Source organism: Arachis hypogaea, chromosome 2 (genome assembly GCF_003086295.3).
Source record: "Arachis hypogaea cultivar Tifrunner chromosome 2, arahy.Tifrunner.gnm2.J5K5, whole genome shotgun sequence".
Taxonomy (NCBI): Eukaryota; Viridiplantae; Streptophyta; class Magnoliopsida; order Fabales; family Fabaceae; genus Arachis; species Arachis hypogaea.
The window spans coordinates 2873139-2899736 of record NC_092037.1 but is presented as its reverse complement, the minus strand read 5'-3'; the positions used below and the strand labels follow the sequence as shown (position 1 = coordinate 2899736).

The 26598-nt window shown below is 30.3% G+C and overlaps 2 protein-coding genes and 3 long non-coding RNA genes across 5 annotated transcripts; 4 read left to right on the top strand and 1 right to left on the bottom strand.

Annotated features, from left to right (window-relative positions):
* Positions 1-55: 55 nt before the first annotated feature.
* On the top strand, positions 56-708 carry LOC140177771 (uncharacterized). Its single transcript, XR_011869263.1, has 2 exons — positions 56-347; positions 581-708. It is a non-coding gene; the product is annotated as an uncharacterized lncRNA (long non-coding RNA).
* Positions 709-4162: 3454 nt separating this feature from the next.
* Positions 4163-4846, top strand: LOC140173100 (uncharacterized). Its single transcript, XM_072222550.1, has 3 exons — positions 4163-4421; positions 4531-4627; positions 4717-4846. The coding sequence occupies exons 1-3, from the start codon at positions 4163-4165 to the stop codon at positions 4844-4846; spliced, it is 486 nt and encodes a 161-aa protein (XP_072078651.1).
* An 848-nt stretch (positions 4847-5694) lies between these two features.
* Positions 5695-6546, top strand: LOC112717916 (uncharacterized). The gene is made up of 3 exons (XR_011869262.1): positions 5695-5932; positions 6135-6252; positions 6346-6546. It is a non-coding gene; the product is annotated as an uncharacterized lncRNA (long non-coding RNA).
* A 4652-nt stretch (positions 6547-11198) lies between these two features.
* Positions 11199-16449, top strand: LOC112762398 (uncharacterized). Its single transcript, XM_025808240.1, has 9 exons — positions 11199-11361; positions 11473-11550; positions 11656-12094; positions 12181-12873; positions 12916-13109; positions 13188-14078; positions 14366-14692; positions 14783-15699; positions 15781-16449. Exons 1-9 carry the CDS (start codon positions 11199-11201, stop codon positions 16447-16449), a joined length of 4371 nt encoding a protein of 1456 aa, XP_025664025.1.
* Positions 16450-19024: 2575 nt separating this feature from the next.
* Positions 19025-20165, bottom strand: LOC114925553 (uncharacterized). The gene is made up of 2 exons (XR_003814908.2): positions 19500-20165; positions 19025-19397 (listed from the first exon to the last, which is right to left on the bottom strand). It is a non-coding gene; the product is annotated as an uncharacterized lncRNA (long non-coding RNA).
* Between the last annotated feature and the right edge of the window lie 6433 nt (positions 20166-26598).

Genomic DNA, 26598 nt, shown 5'->3' with positions numbered 1-26598 from the left:
GTTACTTTTATAAATTAGAATAGATAAATAAAACAAAAGAAAACAAAAAGGGAATAACACTTACTGCATGTTGGTCTCCCTCCTCTCTTTTGTTGCCTTTATTCATTCTTTCATTCAAAGATAACAAGAAGAGAAAACCCTAGCTAGCCTCCACCGCCACCGAACGGAGTGACCGGTTGCCGCCGTCCGTGGCTGTCCGAAGAGTTTCTCTTTGTACTGTCGGTGTTTTTCCAATTCAGATCGCCTATTTGATGTCTTCTTCATCACTCGGCGCCCATTCTCCGTCGGATTCTTCTTGCTGCTCGCGGTCGTCTTGTCGCCGTCGTCTCGGCGTCATTATCTCGAAGGTCAGTGGCTTTGGTGTGCACCTATTCTTCGATTTTCATTTTATTCTCTGGATCTCTGTTCTAAAATCAACAAATTATTTAATGATTATAGGATTTTGTTTTGTTGAAATTGTTGAATGATTATTTGATTTTGGGGTTCTAGATCTGTTGTACTGCTGCTGCTTTGTGTTTTTGTGAAATTTGTAGATTATTATTTGATTATTCAGCTCACCGTTGTATGTTTTGTGTTTTAGATTATAGAGAAAAAAAAACCAATAACTTGAAACACTTGCACACAAACATGCCCAGTCCTAACAACAGCTTCCCGATGGATCCTTTCTTGGGTCCTTTCCCTGTTCTCAGAACCTTGGTTGTAACCATGGTAAGTCTCTGAACTAATTCATTAATATATGTAATTTAAAACCTAATCCCAAATTGCATGCGATCCATATATAATTAAATTTATCATACAATTGATCCCTCTTTTAATACGTCTTTTCACGTAATTTTTTTTATTTTGTCTAAATCTTATATATATTTTTTTTATTTGTCTTATGTTGCAATATTTTTTTTGGAGTCAATAAAAATCAATACCTCAAATTTTAAATTAAAGAAAATATGATACTATGTTATAAAATTATTTTTTCTAATAATTTAAGCTCATAAAAAAGACATATGATTTGGATAAAATTATCTTAAATTTGCTAAGTACGATACATGATTTAGAAAACAATAATAAAATGATGAGATTTTTTTCGAAATAAAATAATACAATATCTTTCTTCTGATACATATATTATGTGTATTACTGTACACGTATATATTATTGATTTTTCTGATACATATATTATGGGTATTATTATATACGTATATATATATTTTTTTTTTCTTAAAGGAAGACATGAATTCAGCTGTTATTTTCATATCTTTTTTTACTCAATTTACTTTTAATTGACAGTATTTATGATATAGAATAAGAGCTGTATTTTCAATTCAAATCTTTTTTTATTTTTTAAATTATCAAGACAGATTTTTTCTTCTTTTGGATTATGGAAGAAATATGATTTTGGATGCAGTCTAATTTTAAAGTGATTTATCCAAAAATATACCTCTTCTTAGTTGCTATAAAAGCCTAGGAAGTATGGTCTTATACTGTTATCACACATACTTGCTATAATTTACGGCTTGCTCTTATTTTTTTATCTAGAGAAAAAATGGATAGACAATATAATTTGTTAGAGGTGATTGCACCGCCAAAAGAGAGCTGGAAGATTCATGTCAGAGTAATTAGACTCTGGTCTTTACCAAAATTCAAAGACCCCAAATCCAGTAGTTCTATTGAAATGGTGTTGATGGATGAGCAGGTACTTCTAATTTATTTATCCACACAATTATTTCTCTATTTTTATACACATATTCCTACATTTGTATGTTCCTCACTCTCATAATTATTACAATTTCAATCTCAACAGTTTTATGGTTTTGTTGTGACCATTCAATTAAAAACTGAACAAGAATAAAACCCATTGTATATTTCCTTGCAAGAAAAGCAAGAAAATTTTTTATAAAAGAATATTTTACAGTAAAAAAAGATTTAAATTTTAACTCTGTTAAATATTGTTTCATTTAAATTTTGTTTCATAAGAAAATTTATATAATTTTAATTATTATCCTTATAATGTCCTATAACAATTAAATAATGCTTTGAAAATTAATGTGTCTTATTTTGGTTTAAATTCTGCATTAAAGAATTTTATTAATGAAATATAATTTTATAAGCCAAAATAATTTATCAATATGATTGTATTATATAATATGTTTATATTTAGTGTATTTCATTTGAATTGGCTGATGCGTCATTTTTTGTTATAGGTATAGAACTAAAAAAAATTGTATTATTTAATAAAATTTTTCTTCAATTTGTTATTGGCTCTGTTTTGTTTTATTTAATTATCTATGTTTTTTGGTACATGCTAATGACATTGAAAGTACTTTCTTTTTATTTTGATACAAGTCAAACATGACTCTAATATATAATTAGTAATTATGGGTATTGTTTGCGTATAATATATATATATTATTTTAGATGTTTTTTTTATTAGAATTTATTGAATACTTTTAGAATACAGATTTTTTGACTATATGATTATATCTGCTATTTTTGTAATTGACTAAAAGAACAAGAAAGTAATTGACTAATTGACCTGTATATCAAACAATAGTCATTGGCGTTCAGCGACCTTACTCCTCAAGTTATTATTATTTGGGTGGGGATCAATCATCGTATTTTAAAAAAGATACAATAATTTAAGCTTCTTGGTGGTGTTTTTTTTTTTTAAATGTTTAACATGGATTCCAAAATACCAGTACACTTAACACTTTTTTTTCTTCCAATTTTATAATTTAGTATTAACTCGAAGGATAGCGATTTTACCAACTTCTAATTAATAGAATCACTTATTTATTATATGCTATTTTCAACTTATTCTTAATGAAAATTTTTTTATGAAAAATAAAATAATCAAATAAAAAGGTTTCATTATCAATTTTAAGAATGATAAATTTTCAATATTCAATTATATTCTCATGTAGCATTATTTTAAGATTCTAATAATGAACTATTAATTTTATTAAAGGTGACTTATGTTTAATTGTCTTGATTTTTAATAAAATTAATTAAATAAATTATATAATTTTGTGGAATTATTCCAATTATATTATTACTTAAAAATTTTTTTTCTCTTTGTTGATAAAAACTCTCTTCTTTCTCCTGGTAACACACAGTTAGATGATGTGGGAGAGTTGCTGTTGTTGTCTCTACTTTGACAACAGTGACCCTCCACTCTCCCTCCTCCCCCCCTTAAAATCGAGATTTAGAGAAAAATTTTGATTTATGAAGTTGTTTAGAGATCAGAAAAATATTCAGAAATAGGAGTGGTTCACGAAAAAGATAGCACAAGTTTTAAACAATCATGACATGGGACCGATATATATTAATCATATTCTAGGCCATAACTATTTATTAACAGTATTTTATATTTTTATTTTTAATATATATGAAGCAACTTTATCTTCAATATGATGAAGTCATGTCACAATGAGATCCCCATCTTGCTTGCGACTTACATGTATCAGAAAAATTAATCTTTGCCTTCTATTTTGTTGTATTTTATTTCATCAATTTTTTAGGTAATTTAGTATATGTCCTCATTAAGAGTCAATTTAAATGAAAAGAATTCAATCCAAATACCAAGTCTTTCAATAAGTGTGACTAGCACGCATATATATATAGAAAAGAACACAATCTAGGTGCAAAATATAAAACTAACTCTTCCTTTTGTAAAAAATGTACACCAGGAAAAAGAAAAAGATTCAAAAGGTTTCACTGTCGGCCATGAGGAACTATAATGGAAAAGAGAATCATTTAAATTGAGAATGGAGGGAGGGATATTTGGCCAATAAAGAGGGGATTTTGAGAGACTTTTAGCAAACTTTTTAAAATGTTCTAATTAGATATACAGTTAAAATTAAATATTCTAATTATTTTCAATATATAGTTAAATATATGTTTAAAATATAACGATAGTATATATTAAAGTATTAAACATTTGAATCCATTATGTGTATATTCTTCCTTTGGTTGCATATAAATCTGTTATTAATGTTTAATACTTAATATTCTAGATTTAAATCATATTTTTAATTTATTCAGTTATAAATATTGAAAGAAAATTTTTATATAAATTTTGTTTGTTTATTTAGTTGGAGTTTATTGGTACTGGGTGTAGAAAGTGAATAATAAAATTTTTTTCTTTGTGAAAAAATAGGGAACAACTATGCATGCTTCTGTAGGTGAGGATCTGATATCTGTGTTCGAGTCATTGATATCGGAAGGAACTGTGTATGTTTTTACATACTTTGGAGTTAACAACAACTGTGGGTTGTATCGCACAACATCGCATCAATTTCGGTTATTTTTTCAAGATAGAACTACTGTCTTACCCTCTTTCTGTGATGCAATACCATTATATGGTATTAAGTTGGTCCCTTTTAGGAAAATTATGGGATACTCTCCTCATCATCCTTTTTTGGTTGGTAAGTGTATAATTTATGACAAGTACACAAGTTGATTTTTTTTCATTATGACAAAATATCACTAAAAGGTGTGATTTGGGCACATTTTTCTATTTGATATTTATTTAAGACGTTGCTGGAGTTATGGCCGGCGTAGAGGGTGAGAGAAAATACATGAACGATGGCAAACTTATTAACATGATGGTCATTCGTATTGAGAATGACGGGTGCGTTTTTTCCAACAATCCTTACTCACCACTTAATATATTTAAATAAGTAATCTTTTATTTTCTAAATAATTTGCATTCCTATACAGTTTACAGCTTAATATTGTTGTTCTTGGAGAGATGGTGGACCGGATCAAGAATTTTCTAGCATCGGGCGATCAACAACTGCCAATAGTTATTCTTCAATTTGCAAGAGTAAAAAATGCTGGAGGTACGTGAGTATTTGATTACTATCAAATGATTATATTCTTATTGTAACTATTTCTATTAATTATTGAGATGCAAAATGGGTGGCTCATGAAAGGTTGTCAATAGAAGGAAGGTTATGCCATCAATATTTTCATATAGTAAAAACTGTTGAGATAAGTAGAGATTTTTTTAAATATCATTGGAAATTCTCTTTTTTGTTTTTAATTTCTAAAATTTAATTGGTTGAAGTGATACAAACTATTATTATTAAAATTGGATAAACGAGGTATCAGCAGTTTTTTTTTCTTCGTTGATTGTAAATCCTATGTTGAATTACTCGAGAATTAATTAATCAATATATAATTTTAAACTATATTTCTGTTATTATATAATACTTTTTATTATTTTATATTTGCATTGAATATTTTTTTTATATGTCATTGCTAAAATAAAAAGTTTTAATAATTAATTAGGTTCATCGTAGGTTATAGTTATTTTTTTTAAATCTAAGTACACTTTTGGTTACCTTCCATTCGATAATTCTTCTGTCATGTATAATTGTACAACTCATTTAAACAATGATTGTTATATATAGGTACCAATATTGTGCAGAACATTATGTATGGTACTAGACTCTTGATAAATCCAGATATTCCTGAGGCTTTGATGCTTCGAAAAAGGTATTGTAATAATATTGTGAATTATTTATGGTTGTGCATATTGACTGTATTTTTGTGGCATCGTGATTGATAAGTAGTGTGTACTATAGAGAGATCTCGCAGTACCTGTCTGTGGTTTCTGGCAAACCAGCATATCTTGATGAAGATGAAGTTTTATATTCCATTGGGAGGAAGACAATAAAGGAGTTACGTGCTGCAGCGGATGTGAGTGCTTTACATAAAACTACTTTTTTTCGTTTGGTTAATTTTTTTTAAAAAACTTTCAAACTGTTCCTATATAGGTTAGATTCTATGTTGTTCGGGCCACTGTTCTTGATGTTGAACCCGTTCCAAGTTGGTGGTATAAATCATGTGTTTGCAGCGTGAAGGCAGAAGCTAATGCGGATGAATACTTCTGCGATGGCTGTAATAGGGATGTGAATAATGTGGTTGACAGGTATTACTCTAATTAGATTTATTTGTGCAATCTTTTCATAAAAATGCAATATAGTTAACTAATTGATTATGTTGATTTTTAATGATTTAGCAATATCTGGCTTAATACTAATATTTATTAAAAACAAAAACTGCTTTGGTTGATGGAAATCTGGTTTAGGCCAGGTGTTAATTGATGTTTTTGAATTTAAAAAAAAAAACAGGTATAAGTTGAATTTGTTGGTTTTTGATGGTACTGGTACAACGAACTTTGTTGTGTTCGATAAGGAGGTCGCAGCACTATTCGAACGAACCTGTACTGAGATGGTGAAAGAGTTGAATGTACGTGAAACCAATTTTGTTGAACACATCATGATTGTCAATAAGATATGTTTGTTTATTTAGAACGATATAAATGTAAAATTTTTTGTGTAGGAAAAAGGGAAAGCAAGCAAAGATCCTACTGGTTTTAATGAGTTTTTCCTTGATAAGGAGTTTCTATTCAAGGTCGAAGTAGAAACTACTGGATGGTGCGATTCTTATGATGTATCGGTGATACGTTCTGATTCTACCAATTTACCGAGGTGGAGGGACACTCAAGGCCCGGTAAAATCTGGTGTACCCCGTGCTGGTCCTATTAACCCTATGCATGTATGATTTCTTCTTTATTTTTTGTTGATTTTTAGACTATGTATATTAAGACTTAATTTGCCAAATATGAGATGCTGTTTATTTATTTTTTTCATTGTTTTTTATGTAGCCTCGAGGTGAAGATGAATGTTCTGTTTGTGATGAGTCACCTGATCCAATCGTGGAAAATTTGTCTGTTATTAAAAGACCTGTTGTGAGGGTATTCATTTAGTCTTCACTTATATAGCCTCTTTTATATTTTGGAACTTATTTTTTGGTTAAAATCTTAATTATACTTTTTTGTTTTGTTTTGTTTGAAGCGTCTGTTGGATGAGTTCAACATGTCTGGTGCTCCTTTCATTAAAAAGTAGCTGCTGTGAAACATGAGGTTTTTCATGTAATGGAGATAAAGGAGCATGTTTTAAAGGTTTGGTGGAGTCTTGGCTATGACTATTGTTTATTTAGAGAACAAATACTATTCAAATTTTAAAATATTTTAAATTAAATAATTACTGTTTTGTTTTATTTAATTATCTATGTTTTTTGGGACATGCCTGTGACATTGAAAGTACTTTCTTTTTATTTTTGATACAAGTCAAACATGACTCTAATATATAATTAGATAATTATGGGTATTGTTACCGTATAATATATATATATATATATATATATATATATATATATATATATATATATATATTATTTTAGATATTTTTTTATTAAAATTTATTGAATACTTTTAGAATACATATTTTTTGACTATATAATTATATCTGCTATTTCTATAATTGACTAAAAGAACAAGAAAGTAATTGTCTAATTGACCTGTATATCAAACAATAGTCATTGGCATTGGCATTCAGCGACTTTACTCCTCAAGTTATTATTATTTGCGTGGGGATCAATAATCGTATTTTAAAGAAGATACAATAATTTAAGCTTCTTGGTGTTGTTTTTTTTTTAATGTTCATCATGGATTCCTAAATATCAGTATACTTAACACTTTTTTTTTTCTTTCAATTTTATAATTTAGTATTAACTCAAAGGATAGAAATTTTACCGACTTCTAAATCTAATTAATAGTCACTTATTTATTATATGCTATTTTCAACTTATTCTTAATGAAAATTTTTTTATGAAAATTAAAATAATGAAATAAAAAGGTTTCAGTATCCATTTTAAGAATAATAAAATTTCAATTTTCGATTATATTCTCATGTAGCATTATTTTAAGATTCTAATATTGAACTATTAATTTTATATTAGGTGACTTATGTTTAATTCTCTTGATTTTTAATAAGATTAATTAAATAAATTATATAATTTTATGGAATTATTCTAATTATATTATTACTTAAAAAAATTTTTTCTCTCTATTGATAAAAATTCTCTTCTTTTTTCTGGTAACACACAGTTAACTGATGTGGGAGGGTTGATACGTTGTCTCTACTTTGACAATAGTGACCTTCCACTCTCCCTCCTCCCCCCCCTTTAAGATCAAGATTTAGAGAAAAATTTTAATTCATGAAGTTGTTTAGAGATCAGAAAAATATTTAGAAATTGGAGTGGTTCACGAATAAGATGGCACAAGTTTTTAGCAATCATGACATGAGACCGATATATATTAATCATATTCTAAATTTTTCAACCTAAAATCAAAATCCGCAAATAAAAATTAGTATATGGATTTTTTCGAAATAAAATAATAACAGTAATAAAAAGTACTTTTAATTTATTATTAGTTAATCATTGAACGTTAAATTATCAAATAAAAATATTATTAAATGAGAGTAATTCCTGAATGAGAGTGATTGTTAGGGTGTTGGTGTTGTATGCTGCTGTGACTCATTAAAGTATGTTATATTATATTTATGACTCCGTAAATAGAAACTTTTTATTTCGTTCAAAAAAGAAAACTATTGATTTAAAATAATATAATATCTTTGATTCTTTCCAACAATTTATAACATATACACATTAATATTTTAGCCCAGCCCAAAATACAATAACTCTATATAAGAACTCTACAATTACATATAATCTTTCATATTCAATATTTGATTATTAGATATTTTTTTGAAGGTGTTACTGTTGCACATTGCACCACATCTTTATGTAAGTTTTATTTATTTTTTTCATTTCAGATAAATTTTTTAAGTGTTGATTAGTCTTCTATTGATTAGTGTTTTTATTTTATTTTGTTCAACTTCTTTACAATTTTATTTTTTTTACTGTTCACATGTTATAAACTTATTAGCTTAGTAATTGAAAAGAATTAATATAATATAGCTTAATTGTTAAATATTTGAAAAAAATAAGACTATTATACACTCTCTAAAAATATTGTTACTACACAATACACTATGTTTTATGTAAGTTTTATATGTTTTATGTAAGTTTCATTTTCTTTTATCAGATAGGTTAAAATTTGTTAATTTGGATACTAATTTTTATTATTCACTTAATGTAATTATTCAAAAAAAATATTTTATTATTTATAAAATAAATTTAAAAATTATATATCACAGAGAACATGTAGTACCATCTTTTAAAAGTATTATATTATTATTATTATTATTATTATTATTATTATTATTATTATTATTATTATTATTATTATTATTATTGAAGCATACTACAAAGTTGTATTTAATTTTTAATATGTAATCTAATTTTTAAGATTTAAATTTTAAATGACTAAAATTATTCTATGTTGAATATTTTGTCTTTAACTAATTTTTTTGTTATACGTTGATTAAAAAATGTGATTTATTGATCACTTCTAAATTCAAATTTAAAATTTGTCGTGCAGGAGTGTATATTTTTAATTAATTATTTGATAATATATAATATAAAAATTAGTTTGCTTAATATTAAAATGGATATATATATATATATTCATTTTAATTAGATTATTAATTTGTGAATTAAAAGTCACTGTTAATATATTTTTACATATTTAAAAATTAAGTTTTTTATTTTTTTAAGTAAAAATTGATACCTCATAAATTAATCAATAAATAATCAGTATTGTAAGTTAATGGATATTTAAAATTCAACTTCAAAATAAGTATTAAAATTTGAAAATTTGTATTCGTAGCTCATTGTTGTGGAAGAAGTACATTGTAGATAAGGGACTTAACAACGATAATGTATCACACTCCAATCACACAATCGAAGGTTGCAAGGTTAAGACGAAAGATAATTTTGGCAAGAAAACGAAAAAGACTTGATGATAATGAGTTTGCTTTCTTTTGTGCTTCTGGTAAGTGTTCTTCTAAAACTTCTTTAATTTCTATTTTTTATGGAAATTACAGTTTAAACTATTATCGTTGTTGAGAATATTAGCGAAGTAGTTTGTACTATACATAATTTTTTAAATATTTTAGTTTAGTAATTTGAAAACTATAAATAACTATTCATCTTTATAAAATTTTTTAAACTCATATTTAATAAGCTATAAATTACATAAAAACTATACAATCTTCAAATCTTCATATACTATTTAGGTTAATTAATTATTTAATATTATTTAAAATATACTCTATCATAATTTAAAATAATATACTATTTATCCTAAATTAATACATAAAACTCTATACTAATTGGGAAAATATAAAATTTGATGCTTTTGAGTATATCTATTTAACTCGATTTAAATAAATTGAAATTTTAAAATTATATTTAAATTTAGAGTTTTATTTGTTATTTAAATTGAATTGTATTTATTTTTAACTGATGACTGGTTATATTTTGAATAATATGATATGAATACTCATTGATTTAGTTTAATAATTTAAAAAATAATTCAATCAAACTAAACCAATACAAAAAAAATTTTAACTACGAAAGTATACTACTAAAGTTATATAAAATCAAATACGAGATTAGTTAATCGAATAATTATTATTTGTGTTTCATTTATTTTTTTTTGACTTAACAATGTCGAAGAACAACAATAATACAAATTTTGACGTACATAAAAATGTGCATCATATTACTACAAGTCAAAGAACAGTGTGTCGAAAAACTGGTACCTCATCTAATATTCTCAGTTTACAATCCAGTGAGGATAAAGGTGACATTTTTTCACTGTAATTGACTCATATTTATCTAAATTTAATTTATATCAGTTTAATGACGAAAATTTTCTATATATTTCTCATTACTCATTCATAGGGAAGCAACTATCTATGCATGGTATACACTGTGCCTCGCATGGAATTTTTGGACAGGAAAATACTCCTCCTAATTATGTAAGACCTTCTACATCAGAGATAAGATCTAAATCTTTAACTCTACAGACGGATCCCTCATTGACAAGAACTCCACTGTCCGTGTTAACAAATAGTACGTATAATTATTGATTGCCAAATGATTCATACACCAATATTTAACAAAAAGTATACTTCATCGAAAATTATTTATATAACATAGATTTATTACAATTCTAGCATACTCCAGTGTACAAGGACCCACCAATAATCTAACTGAAGTCGTTCCACAAAATCAACTTCCATCACACTCCGGTTCCCACTGATCGTGCCTAACAGAAAGGTAATTTAGAAAAGATAATCATCATTATTATATTCTTTTTTCCCTATAATTTCTATGGTTTATTTGAATAAAATTGAACTTTTTTGTAAAGAAGTTCTACTATGATTGGGGTGCAAAAAGGACAATCTTCCTCTGTTGTTGCTTCGGTGGCTATTAATTTGGCACAACTTTATGAAGATGTAAATTTATCGACTGTTAAGACGCATCCACCAAGCGCTGACACACACAGTAGCCAATGTGTTGACTCTTTTGTTGATGATGAAGGTAATTTCTCATTATATCAAGAATTTAAGTTTATAGTTTGCAAGAGATATGAATTATTAGTAATACATCAAAGTGATTATGTTTGCATTTTTATAATTTTTTTTATGGTAGTTTTGAATGGTTATGATGATTCAATGTTGGATGTGGATATGGAAGATAATTTTATACCGTCCTCAAAAATCTTAGACGGTATGTAAACATTTTATCTGTATGTTTATTTACATCTTTGTGTACATCATGGACTAAATTGTATCGGTATGACAACTGAGTAGCTAAAGAGAGTTCATTCGGCAGATGTCTGGGATATAGGAGATCCTATTTATCAATGTCAACACTGTAAAGCATGGATGTGGTCTGGAGAAAGGCTTGCTAAATCCAAACAGTCGCCCCAACCAAAGTTTTCATTATGTTGTATGGAAGGAAAGATCGAGCTTCCTCTACTTTCTGTGCCTCCTGATGAGCTCATTCAGCTTCATACTGGAGGAGATCAAAGAAGTATTCATTTTCTAAAAAATATAAGGACATTTAATTCAATGTTTTGTTTTACATCAATGGCTGGAAAAATTGACCGTGGGGTGAACAATGGGACTGCTCCTCCAATTTTTAAGCTTGGGGGTCAAAACTACCATAGCATTGGTAGCTTACTTCCTCCTGATAGTTTGCGACCAACATTTGCCCAGCTATATATCTATGACACAGAGAATGAGATTGATAATCGAATAGGCACACTTCGGTAATTTTCATGCAAACAGTCAAATTTTTTAGTTATTTTTTATCTGTGAGAGAAAATAACATAAATTTATTATTTTTTTTTCGCAGTTCCAATGAAGCTATAAATGAGCGGGATAGAGAAATTGTGGCAATATTAAGAAATATGCTAGACAGATATAATAGTTTGGCAAAGAGTTTTCGCTATGCAAGAGATAGGTACCAACAGGAAAATTGCACAAACATAAAGCTTAAGTTGATTAGTAAAAGGACTACAGATGGCAGGACATACAACTTGCCATCTGCATCTGAAGTGGCTGCATTGATTGTTGGCGATGTCGAACAACTTAGCAAAGATAGAGATATTATTATAGAGAGTCAATCTAGAAAGCTCCAGCGGATTGATGTTTTTCATCCATCTTATTTAGCCTTGCAATATCCATTGTTGTTTCCGTATGGGGAGGATGGATTTCGTTTGGGTATTGCAACATCAGATTCTATCTCCGCTAGACCTACAAAGAAAAACAAAACAATCACTTTGCGACAATTCTTTGCTTTTCGACTACAGAAAAGGACGGGTGAATCTCCGTTAATTCTGAGATCAAAGAGATTATTCCAACAGTTTCTGGTAGATGCCTACACAATGGTGGAATCAGAGAGGTTAAAATTCTTTAGGTGTAAACAACCACAGTTGAGGGTTGATAAATACAAATGTCTGCATGAAAGTCTTATAAATGGGGATGTAGATGCTGCAAGGCTTGGCAAAAGAATCATTCTTCCCAGTACTTTTACCGGTGGACCTAGGTATATGATGAATAATTGTAAAGATGCATTTGCAATTTGCAGATATGCAGGATATCCTAGCTATTTTATCACCATGACCTGTAACCCTGAATGGGATGAGATAAGAAGGGAAGTAACTTCCATTGGATTGAAGGCAGAAGACCGTCCTGATATATTGTGTCGAATTTTCAAGATCAAGCTTGATGGTTTGATAGATGACCTCAAAGAGGGAAAAATCTTTGGCAAAATTTTGGGATGTAAGTCTGTGTTTATGCAACGCTTTATTAAAATCCTATGTTGTAATGCTTTGCTCATTTGTCTTTTTCAATTTTCAGACGTTTGCACTGTAGAGTTTCAAAAGAGAGGGCTTCCGCATGCACATATCCTTTTATTCATGAGTAACGAGTTCAAGCCACAAACACCAGATGACATAGACAAACATATAACAGCTGAGATTCCTGATGAAAATGAAAGGCCAAATCTACATAGAGCTGTTCAAAATTACATGGTATATGGTCCATGTGGTCTGTACAACAAGAATTCACCTTGCATGAAGAATGGATCCTGTTCAAAGTTCTATCCTAAAGAGTTTAGACAGCGAACACTCATTGATGAGGCCGGATTTCCCAAATATAGGCGTACTGATAACTGTCGAACAGTGAAAAAAAGGGAATGTGTACTAGACAATAAGTTCATTGTTCCGTATAATCCAGAATTGTTGCTCATGTTCGGGTGCCACATAAATGTGGAATACACATGCCAAACAAGTTCTATTAAGTATCTGTTTAAGTATGTACACAAGGGTAATGACCGCGTAACAGCTACTCTATACAATGCTGGTGATCCGTCAGAAGCCACAAAAGTTGTTGACGAAATTAGGAATTACTACGATTGTAGGTATATTTCGGCATGTGAGGCAGTCTGGCGTCTATTTGGATACGAAATCCAAGAGAAAGAACCATTTGTGATTAGACTTCCATTCCATTTGGAGGATGAGCAACCTGTGGTTTATGGTGAAACTTCTAATGTGAATGATATCGTCGAAAAAGTAATATCTCATAAGTCCATGTTTTTGGGATGGATGGCAGCAAACATGTCATATCCTTATGCTCGAAGTCTGACTTATGCTGAGTTTCCAACCAAGTTTGTTTGGAAGGACGATTCTTCAAAGTGGTTTCCTAGAAAGAAAGGCTTCGCAATTGGAAGGTTGACTCATGTACCTGCAGGTAATGACGAGTTTACATTCAATTTTGATCTTACTTATTTAAGGATTTAAATTTAAAATCTTAACAGCCTGTACCCCATGTCCATTTTATTCAATTTATCTACACTAGAAAATAAATGTTCAAATAACTTCCAACAGTTATAATTTGTAGATTATACGATTTATTATTTTTCTATATTTTTTAGAAAAATTATTCTTAAGCGGATGTGAAGCTACATAATAAATAAAATAGCGTAGCTTAATCCATTTAATAACTTAAGAGTGGGATTTTAACTAAGTTTTTTGCAGCAAATACCGAAGAATATTACCAACGACTTCTCTTGAATACTCAAAGAGGATGTACGAGTTTTCGAGATATAAGAACAGTTGGAGGAACAATTTATGCTACGTATAGAGATGCATGCTTCGCCCTTGGACTCTTGCAAGATGACAAAAAATTCATTGATGCAATTAAGGAAGCAAGCTCATGGGCCTCAGGATCATATGTTAGGAGGTTATTTGTCATTCTATTAACATCCAACAATATCTCAAGACCAGAACATGTTTGGGATAGATGTTGGCATGAACTCTCAGATGATATTTTGTATCGACAGAGAGCCGTGATGAACATGAGCGGTGAGTTTCTATTAATTACAACGATAAAAGTTCTTCCTTATTGATCATTTTTAGTTTGATTGAATTTTTATGGTATCGTATAATATGCAGAGTTAACAATGTCAGATGATGAGATTAAGCAGTTGTGCTTAATGGATATAGACAAGATCTTATATTCCTATGGTAAAAGCTTGAAAGACTATCCTCCTATGCCTTTAGCAACTGAAGTTGATAATTCTTTGTTAACCGAAAGGGTTATAAGGGAAGAGCTAAACTTTAACAGGGATGATTTAAAGAAAAATGCCTCAGACATGTTAGCCATCGCAACACCTGAGCAGAGATATGCATTCGATAAAATTGTTACAGCTGTGTATTGTGATGAAGGGGGTTTTTTCTTTGTGTATGGTCATGGAGGTACTGGAAAAACATTTCTCTGGAACCTTATGTCTGCTGAGATTCGCTCAAGGGGTGATATAGTGTTAAACGTTGCTTCGAGTGGTATTGCATCTTTACTTCTTCCCAATGGAAGAACGGCACACTCAAGGTTCAAAATACCGCTGAATATAACTGAGGATTCTGTATGTAACATCAAACCTGGTTCCCCTCAAGCAATGTTACTGTTGAAAGCCAAACTTATAATTTGGGATGAGGCCCCAATGGTTAGTAGGTACTGCTATGAAGCGCTTGACAAATGCTTGGGTGACATCATGAGGTGTTCTCCAACATATAGCAAAGATTTGCCCTTTGGAGGAAAAGTGGTTGTACTAGGTGGAGACTTTAGACAAATTCTTCCTGTCATTCCACGAGGATCGAGACAAGATATCGTTCATTCAACCGTGAATTCGTCTTACCTTTGGAAGTTTTGCCAGGTGCTCAAACTAACAAAAAATATGAGACTCTCTGTAGGGACGACTGCTTCAGATCAAGACGAGACAGAGCAATTTGGTGAGTGGTTATTGAAAGTTGGTGATGGTTTAATAGGTGACAATATGGATGGTGAATCTGAGATATGTCTTCCAGGAGATATTGTTATTCCTTCTTCGGACCAGGCATTTGATGAGTTAGTTCATTTTTCTTATCCAAATATTCTGGAAAACATGTCCTCAAAGGATTTTTTCAAAGCAAGAACTATACTGGCTCCCACACTAGACATCGTTGAAGAGGTCAACAACCATCTGATGGCTATCATTCCTGGAGGAGAAAAATTATATCTTAGTTCGGATTCCATATGTATGGATGAAGGGAATATGGAGAGTCAACTAGATCTCTATGGTCCTGAATTACTAAATAGCATAAATTGCTCTGGTTTGCCTCCACATAAATTAATACTCAAGGTTGGTGTTCCGGTGATGTTACTCAGGAATATTGACCAATCCAGTGGTCTTTGTAATGGTACAAGGCTACAAGTTAGAAAACTTGGAAATCATGTCATAGAATGTGAAGTCTTAACGGGTAACAATGTTGGTCATATTGCTTTGATTCCAAGAATGAATATGGTACCAACAAATGAAACTGTCCCAGTTAGATTCCAACGAAGACAGTTTCCCATAATAGTATCGTTTGCCATGACAATTAATAAGTCTCAGGGACAAACTTTATCTCATGTTGGATTGTACTTGCCCAGACCAGTTTTTACACATGGCCAACTATATCTGGCACTTTCAAGAGTTAAGAGTAAGAGAGGTTTAAAAGTTTTACTTATGAATCACGTAGGAATGTCTGCAAATTCAATTATCAATGTTGTTTATAGAGAAGTCTTTGAAAAAATAGTATTCTAATGTAAATATTTTAATTTTATTTTAAATTCTGTATCAGTGTATAATTATTTTACTTTAAAATATATAAAATAATTATTACTTTCTTTTTTGAGTTAAACTTTGATTTTGATAATAATTTTATAAATATCTTAAAATAATAATTATTTTATATTTTTGTTTTAAGTATCGAAGCATATAAATTTTTTTCTTACTTTTATAAATTTTCCCGTGCGGGTTTATACACTAGTAAATTTTAAGTTTTACACTTTTACTATAAGCATATAAAAATTACTTAAATAATTAAATATAATTAACTAGAATTATAAAATATTTTGTATTTACAATATATTAAAAGTAATCCTTTTGGTTGAAAAATTTTCCTAAAGAATATAGCTAATTAAAGGAAAATTTTTATATATGATTTTATATTTTGCACCTAAGTATAAGTTAATTAATTGTTACGTTTTCTATAATATCTTTTTCAAAGTTTCATTCAAAACTAGTTTTTGAACGCATGATGTTACTATAATGGCATTCCGTGCAAAATTATTGAATCAATTATTAGTTCTATGGTTTCTATAATAATTGTTTTTAATATAAAAAATATAATACTCCATTTCAAATTTTCACCAAGTTGCTAACCCAATTCAAATTGTGCCAAAGTTAGCAATTAGCATAGTACTACTTGTCTGAGAGTGGGTACTTTCGGAAAGAAGTGACTGATAGGTGAATGGGATGAGACACGTGGCGGCTACGGATTGGATTAAATGGTGAATTGGGGTCTTGGTCGGCTTGGTGCTTTTTGTGGTGGAAGGTGGAGCTAACGTCATAGTACTGTCTTCCACGTTGAGGCCTCACTAATTTTCAGACGAGATGGGGGTAAAAGTCAATAGATTTTATAATTTGTAATAATTAATTAGTTATTATTAATATTTTTAATAATATAAAATTATTTATTTTTATTTTAATAATTAAGTATTGTTCAAATTTTAATAAAAATGTTAGCCTTTCTAAATTTTTTCTTTTCAAATAATACTCATAATACTAAGATTGATGTTAAATTATTGTTATTCTGTAGTCACCCAGAAATCGTTAAGTATTAAACTGTTAGAATTTCTTTTTAAATTTTTTTATTAAATATGGCCATTAATCAAAAGATTAACTTTTAATATGCAAGTACATAATTCAATCTTGTTAGTTTTGGTAAAATAATTAACTACACAAGGCTGTGTCAATATGTAATCACTCAACAAAGGTACATTTTGGTTGCCTACTAATAATTTCAATACAACAATATACTATTAGAAAAATTCTATGGTATCTAAATAATTGGTACTTAATTTGCTTAAAAAGTGGAAAAAAAAATGTAGATTTCATTTTTTGTATTTGTTTTATGGTAAAAGAGACCGTACCGCTATGTTGAAATTGGGCTAACTTCACTACATAGACCAAAAACTGAAAAAAAAAAAAAAACACAAGCTTGAGGTTCCATCTTGTGAAGGATCTGTGTGCCTCTTAACAAGTACACCAAAAAGAAACCAAATTGGATTAGTCTAGTGGTTAGCTTACTAGTCCGCTTAAGTAAATGTCGGGAGTTTGAATCCCGCCTTTTGCATGAAGTAACCCATTGGCCAACAACAAACCTTTAAATAGAGCTCAGTACTGCGACGAATTAGTCCTTGCACTATACTGTATTTGAATTTAAAATTAGTGATGGTCAAATAATAAATAAAATCCAAATATTATATATATAAATTTGTGATGTAATATATAAAATTGAAAATGTCCAATTCATCCGATTAAAAAAATTATTGAACCAAACTTTATTATTTGATTTAATGATGGTCAAATAATGAATAAAACCCAAATAATATGTGTGTAAATTTATGACGTAATATATAGAATTAGAAGTGTTCAATTCATCTGACTAAAAAAAATTATTGAACCAAATTCTAATATTTAAGCTTATTAACTAACATATTAATTTGAACGGTCATTTTTATGATAAGAGCAAAACACAAAATTAAGAATTTGGTCTTAATTTGTTAACACAAAACAAAAGATATTTTCGAGTTTTAACTCAAGAATAAAGAGGAGAGCAAAAACAATCGTTATGGTTTACCAATGTCTTATTTTTGGATTTAGTGCATGTTTGGAATTTGGATATTTGATTGAAATTTCAGAAGTTGTACTAGAATGAAAAACTTTGTAAATTATTTGTGCATGTTATGAGTATCCTAATCAATTTAATGTATTGTCAAAGAAAAGTAGTAGTCACTCAAAGGTGAGTGCAATACCTCCCTTCCTCAGCAACGTATGCAGCTCAAAAAGAAGTTATTCATAAAACCTTATAACATCAAATTAAAAATGATATTCGAAAAAAAAAACTATAAAATTGGTAAAACATAATTTGGGCAAAGTGTATACTGAGTTTGGATTTTGATCTAATTAGCATAACTCGGCCATTATGGTGGTCGTGGACCGCGCGCTTTAGCAAGACAGCCCATTTTAAAGTTGTGTCCCGGCTTTATTGTTGCATCCGTTGGTATGGTCTTCATTGTGTCCATAGTCAAGTTTTATGACTTTTCTGCTGTTATTGTATCAAACCACGACTTAATTTTTCTCATTGAATTTTAGCGGAGCTTGTTTGAGCATAATAAAACTAGACTATATTATAGTATAACTTATCATCCTCAGAGTGATGATCAAATACAAATTGTTCTTTGATGCAGTATTTGCTAGTATTCACCCATTCTAGACCAGAGTGTTGGATTTCCTTCCTTCCTTAAATTGAGTTTTGCTACAATAATAGCTCCTTTCACTCTGTAATCCAGATGACACCCCATGAAGCATTACAAGGGTTTCTAATGAACCTTCCACCAAGTTATATCTCTGGAGCTTCTCTAGTATTGGAAGTGGATCAGTTTTTGTGCATTACAGAGATCCTTAATGATGAATTGAGATTTTACCTGCAACAAGCAACGCAGAGAATGAAAGAGCAAATAGATAAAAATCATAGAGATAAAGAGTTTAAGGAGGATGATTGGATTTTATTGAAACTTAAACTATACCGGCAGATTTCTCTCTTCCTCAAGGAACACCCGAAGTTACGTCGGCAGTTCTTCGAGCCTTACCACGTGTAGTGGCGAGTTCGAAAGCTCGCATACCGGTTGGAGTTGTTGGAGGGGAGCACTATCCACCTAGTCTTCCACGTCTCTATGCTGAAAGAGTATCATGGGAAATTTGGAATCTACCAATGGGAAGTCCGGCTTTAACAACGACGTCCACGACCTTCCAGTCCCTCCCAACTGCGATAAGCCGATAATCGGACGTCACATCGTTACGTGAGAGGGGGCGCCGATCGAACAGGTGTTGCTGGAATGGGCAGGGTCACCTCCCGAAGAGACAAGTTGGATCGACAAGGATGAGCTCTAACGTTTGTTCTTAGATCTTGACCTTGAGGACAAGGTGTTTATCGAGCAGGGGATAGTTAATGCGAACGTCAACTCTAATCCGGTTCAGCAAACTGACTCGATGGAAGGCCCAATGGAAAACCCAGCTTATGCACCTGCCAAAGAAGGGCAAGAAGTAGCAAGTCCAATTAGAAATAGAAAATTTAGATCTTTTAAATTTTGAATTTTTACTTAATAGAATAAAGTATGATATCTCATCCTTGAATATTTTCTCTCTTGATTCAAAATTTAGAAAATCAAAATCCAGAAATAAGAGAGTAAGACAAGCTCCGTATTAGACCAAGGACTACCAAGTAGGAAAGTGAGTGTCCGTGCACAATAAACATGGGATGGAGAGAGTTAGTTAGGTCCCGAGGGGAATATAGTGAGAGAGGAGGGATAATGGGACCTAAGACCATCTCCAGCAGAAAATTCATCCCAATTTCTGTTTATGGTCCACCTGTCATAAAAAGTAACTCCACATCAGCTTTTGCGTCATAAACAGTAAATAGGAACTCAAAAGCATCTCTCTCTTCTCCATTAGGAGGAACTAACTATAGTTCCTGTTGTGATCCTATTTAATTAATTAATTAAAATACTTGAAATTAATGTAATTAAATTTTTTCAATAATGTAATTTAAAATTTAAATTTAAAAATAATTCACTATTAAAAGATATTAATATTAAATAAATTCATATATAACAATAATACACAATATATAATTCGGGGTTACACTAATTTGTAAAATTACTTAATACAAAGAAAAACATAATTAAACTCTATAATTGACGATAATCATTGTGAAATTGTCATATGTGTTCAATCAAGTCCTCTTTCAATTGTCTATGCTGCTGCCTATTTCAAAGTTGGACATTTCTTTGGAGAAATTGATGGTATGGTGCAAAATCTTCTTCTCCCAGCTGAGGTTGTGATAAGCCATTTTCGACATCATCATACTCTAAGCCTTGAGCAAAATTTTCCAGCATAAGTGTCTCTTTCATCCTCAACAATCATATTATGCAATATAATACAAGCTCTCATTATGTTGGCAAACTTCTTTTTTTCCCAAAAACGAGCTGGACCACGTATAATTGCAAACCGTGCTTGCAACATTCCAAATGCTCGCTCCACATCTTTTCTTTGCCCTTCTTGGTATTGTGCAAATAACTTGTGTTTCTCTCCTTGTAGCTTTGAGATTGATTTGACAAATGTGACCCATTCAGGATAAATACTATCTGCTAAATAGTATCCCATAGTATAATTATTACTATTAATAGTATAATTTACCTCCAGAGCACGGTCATTTAGAATATCATCGAACACTGGAGAACAATTTAACACGTTGATATCGTTATTTGAACCAGAAACCCCATTTTTCTGAAACAAAAAATAATATTAGCAGAACTTTAATTTCGTAAACTTGGAAGAAGATGAAGAAGAGTAATAGAAAGTGTGAAAATAAAAGTGTATCTAAGTGGTATATATAGATTAACAAAATATTAATTTATTAATAATAATGATAACATAGTAACAGCTAGTTTTCAACAGCTAATTTTGCAACGGCTAGTTTTGCAACGGCTAATTAAATATAATAATATAAATCATTAATTAAATAAAAATTTAATTATTTAATCTAATTAATTATTTTAATTATTAATTAAATAAAAATATAATTATTTATTATAATATAATTATTTAATATAATTAATTAAAATTTTATATAATTATTTATTTAAATAATAACTTGCCATTTGGCAAGTTATTATTGGCTTCTCAAAGTCTCCATTCAAAGGGCCTGGTTCCTCTAGAAATCCGTGTAGGGACCTTCTCTTCTTTTGCTCCAACAGCTAGAACTTTTTTGTGTCAGAAAAAGTAGAATTGGGGCTCATACATTGGACTTGTTCTAAGACCATCTCCAACGGTGAGTGTCTTGGTAACCTTTTCTGACACAAACGAGTTCCTGTCCGTTGGAACAAAATGGAATTGGTCCTTGCACAAGGTCCGATGGAACAAAATCCCTCTGAGTAGGGACTGGAAGTAGCAAATAATAACTTGTCATTTGGCAAGTTATTATTTAAATAAATAATTATATTAAATAATTAAATAATAATTAATTTAATAATAATTATAATAATTAATTATATTAAATAACTATATTTTTATTTAATTAATAATTTATATTAATTATTTAAATAATAATTAAATTAAATAATTAAATTTTTATTTAATTAATAATTTATATTAATTATTTATGTCATAATTAATATTGAATATTATTTATATTATTATATTAAATTAGCCGTTGTAAAACTAGTCATTGCAAAATTAGCAGTTAAAAATTAGTCGTTACTCTGTTACTGTTATTATTAATAAATTAATATTTTGTTACTCTATATATACCAGCTAGATACACTTCTATTCTCACACTTTCTACTACTCTTCTCCATCTTTTTCCAAGTTTACGAAATCAAAGTTCTGGTAATTTTTTTTTTAAAAATGGATTCAAACCAACTCAACTCTTTCTTCAATTACTTACAAAACTTTCTCAAATTCTAAATACCTAACCATCTCAAACCTCAAACTCTCAAGTTCCAAATCAAAACTTCACACTACCGAATACATTTCAAAATCCAAATCCACAAAATCTTTCTAATTTCAATTTTCAAGCTTCTTATAATAATCAATTTCTTATATTCCAACCACAAAATCGAAATTCATAAACACCACATTTTCCATTTTCTTCCATATTTAACCCCTCCATCGAAAATGTTAGTCCAACTTCCTTGTCATTTCCAACTTAATTTAGTGCGTACAGAAATAACTCACCTGGTGTTGGTGGCTCTTCTAACCCATCCTCTCAGACTCCTATACAATTTAGTCCAAATTCGTAATATTCAGATTTTGCCAATCCTCATGGATTAGATGCTATCAACCTCAATGATGATGATATTGAAGATCGAAGGCAAGATAGTATTCAACACTGGCATTGGAAAGAGGATGAGATGCTGATAAGTGCATGGTTAAATGTTTCAACTGACCCTATAGTTGGTACCGATCAAAAGGGAGAAACATTTTGGAGTCGAATTCATAATTACTGTGTAGAATTTTGTTCCGACATCATAATGGGGGTAGTTGCATGTAAGAAACAATGGTATAAGATCAACAAGGCTGTTGCACAATTTGCCGGTTGCTACGATCAAGCTAGTCGAAACATAAGGAGTGGTTTGACGCTGATGATATAAAGGAGTTTGTCTATAAACTTTATTCCACAAATTATGGTCAAAAATTCACTTTTGAGAGGCATTGGAACATGCTTCGGTTGGAGCAAAAATGGAGAAGCCAACTACCTACACAGAGTGGCGGCTCAAAGAAAACCAAAGTTAGTGCAACTAGAGCATACTCATCCTCATCAAACCCAGAAACACCGTTGGCTGATGAACCCGGTGTGGACTCTCCCATTTGCCCACAAGGATCAAAAAAGAGCAAGCGAAAAGATAAAGAAAAAGCACAAATGTCTAAAAATTTTAGCGAAAAAAAAAATCATTGGTGGTTAAAAAGTTGTTTCTCATGGAAGATATTAAGAATGTTAGAGAAAAGGAACTAATGGATAGGAAAAAAGAAAGAGAAGAGGAGAGGGAACATAGAGCAAAGATTATGGCAATCAAAGAGAAGGAGTTACAAATTCAAGCGGCAATGAAAGAACAAAAATTACAAACTCAGAGGTATATTAAAGAAATGGAGATAAATGCAAAAGAAAGGGAAATGGAAAGGATGGCCAAGGAAAGGGAAAAGAAAATGGAAAGGATGGCCAAGGAAAGGAAAAGAGAAATGGATTTGCAAATACTTAATGCTGACACGTCTACAATGAGTGAAAAACGACGAGCTCTTCATGAGATTGCATGTGAGAAAATCATCACCAAGTGGTTTACTTAATGGTTCTTTGTATTCGTAGAGTTATGTATTATGTTCTTATTTTTATTGCATATTACTGATATGTGATGTAGTTTGTTTTATTTATTTCTGATGTAATTTTTTAAATTAGTCAATATTATTGTGCCGTTATTGTTCATGAAAGTAACCGTTGCAAAATTAGCCGTTAAATAACCGTTGCAAAACTAGTCGTTAAGTAGCCGTTGTAAAACTAGACGTTGAGGAGTATGTACTTATTGCAGACACACTTATAAATATCAACTATCAATGACTCTGCAACTCCACTTCAACTCTTGTTTCTCACCTCGAAAGAGAACTAAAAATTACATTTTTAGATATGGATAGAAATTTTGATGATATGTTTAATGAGGCTTTGTTTGGCAAAAGAAGACGGCAAGATAACACAATCATAGATAATTGGATCGATGAGTGTTTACGGTTTAATCGAAGATTCAGAAGAAGAAGATATCGATAGAATCTCTATCCCAACTCCCCGTAGATAGATCAACAGAGATTGAGAAGCAGGACATGATCGCCTTTTCCAAGATTACTTTGCAGATGAACCGGTGTATAATGCTAACATTTTCCGATGGAGATTTCGAATGAGAAGACATGTGTTCCTTCGGATAGTAGACGCTCTCTCAAACGTCTATCCGTATTTTCAACAGATGGTTGATGCAACTGGAAGAAGAGACTTGTCACCACTCCAAAAATGTACCGCTGCGATATGGATGTTAGCATATGGCGTAGCAGCTGATGCTGTTGATGATTATGTGCGCATAGGCGAGAGCACTACAATCAAATGCTTGAAAAATTTGTTGAAGGTGCCATTTCGGTGTTCGAGGATGAATACTTGCGACAACCGAATCCAAATGATGTACGACGACTACTACAAATGGCAGAGGGTCGTGGCTTTTCTGGCATGTTGGGTAGCATTGACTGCATGCATTGGCAATGGAAAAATTATCCAAAGGCGTGAAAATGTATGTACATGAGTGGTTATTGTGGGGTTGCAACCATAGTACTTGAGGTTGTAGCATCTTCAGATCTTTGGATATGGCATTCGTTCTTTAGAGTTTTTTGTTCAAATAACGATATCAACGTGTTAGATCGTTCTCTAGTGCTCGATGATATTCTAAATGACCGTGCTTCGGAGGTAAATTATACTATTAATGGTAATAATTACACTATGGGATACTATTTAACAGATGGTATTTATCCTGAATGGGCCACATTTGTCAAATCAATTTCAAAGCCACAAGAAGATAAACGCAAGTTATTTGCACAATACCAAGAAGGGCAAAGAAAAGATGTGGAGCGAGCATTTGGAGTGTTGCAAGCACGCTTTGCAATTATACGTGGTCCAGCTCGCTTTTGGGAAAAGAAAAAGCTTGCCAACATAATGAGAGCTTGTATTATATTGCATAATATGATTGTTGAGGATGAAAGAGACACTTATGCAGGAAATTTTGCTCAAGGCTTAGAGTATGATGATATCGAAAATGGCTTATCACAACCTCAGTTGGGAGAAGAAGATTTTGCACCATACCATCAATTTCTCCAAAGAAATGCCCAATTTTGAAATAGACAGCAACATAGACAATTGAAAGAGGACTTGATTGAACACATATGGCAATTTCACAATGCTTGTCGTCAACTATAGAGCTTAATTGTGTTTTTCTTTGTATTAAGTAATTTTACAAATTAGTGTAATCCCAAATTATATATTGTGTATTATTGTTATATATGAATTTATTTAATATTAATATCTTTTAATAGTGAATTATTTTTAAATTTATAAATTTAAGTTATATTATTGAAAAAAATTAATTACATTAATTTTAAGTATTTTAATTAATTAATTAATTAAGTGAGACCACAATAGGGACTAAAGTTAGTTTCTCCTAATGGAGAAGAAAGAGATATTTTGAGTTCTTATTTACTTTTTATGACGCAAAAGTTGAGGTAGAGTTATTTTTTATGACAGATGGGTCATAAATAAAAATTGAGATGAATTTTTTACTAAAAATGGTCTAAAAAATGGTTGAATTTGTTACGAGTGGAGTTCAACGTACCTTGAATTTCAAAATCATTAAATCGTTCTTTTTCTTCTCTCTTTGATCAAATTTTGCGTTAATTCTTCTTTTATTGTTACATTTTTGTTGCAATAATCGGAATCTCAGTTTATTTATAATTTTTTTTTGAATTTTTATTGTTTGGCTAACTTAAGCATCAAAATATTTTTTTCCATGTGCTCCACGCATTTGGTGTTCAACAACAAACAAGAAAAGAACGCTAATAATGAAGAGAGTTTGACACTATATAGGTAGGGTTTGGTTTATGTTTGAGATCAAGATACAAAAATAAATACAAAAAGAGATTTTAAAATAAAAGGCAAAGATATAATATTATAGAATTAAACAATTCTATGATTATATATTTCTAAAAAATGAAAACAAATATTTATCTCATCATCTCCGATCACTGGGAATTTAAACCACTATTACCAATGACAACTATAGGGGCAGAGTTAGAGTAATTTTTTAGAGGGAATGAATATAAAAAAGATATAACTCTAGAAGAGGAGAACAAATAAAATTAGGGAAGATTAATGTAAAAATTTAAAAATTATATACATAAAAATTTAAAATGGGATTAATTAACCACACAAATAGAATAGAGGTTTTCTTCCTTTTCTCTTTTTAACCCATGATTAATTTCTGTCTCCTACACAAATCAGAAGCTTCCTTGTGGATGATGCAATGTCATGTAGTGATGATCGCTTAA

What these genes read in the sequence shown, in the direction of transcription:
- LOC140173100 (XM_072222550.1), top strand. Translation starts at nt 4,163, where the DNA reads ATGCATGCTTCTGTAGGTGAGGATCTGATATCTGTGTTCGAGTCATTG. An exon ending in TCATCATCCTTTTTTGGTTG is followed by an intron (nt 4,422 to 4,530) that starts GTAAGTGTATAA and finishes TATTTATTTAAG; the next exon opens with ACGTTGCTGGAGTTATGGCC. An exon ending in ATTCGTATTGAGAATGACGG is followed by an intron (nt 4,628 to 4,716) that starts GTGCGTTTTTTC and finishes ATTCCTATACAG; the next exon opens with TTTACAGCTTAATATTGTTG.
- LOC112762398 (XM_025808240.1), top strand. Translation starts at nt 11,199, where the DNA reads ATGATTGGGGTGCAAAAAGGACAATCTTCCTCTGTTGTTGCTTCGGTG. An exon ending in CTTTGGCAAAATTTTGGGAT is followed by an intron (nt 13,110 to 13,187) that starts GTAAGTCTGTGT and finishes TTCAATTTTCAG; the next exon opens with ACGTTTGCACTGTAGAGTTT. An exon ending in AGCCGTGATGAACATGAGCG is followed by an intron (nt 14,693 to 14,782) that starts GTGAGTTTCTAT and finishes TATAATATGCAG; the next exon opens with AGTTAACAATGTCAGATGAT.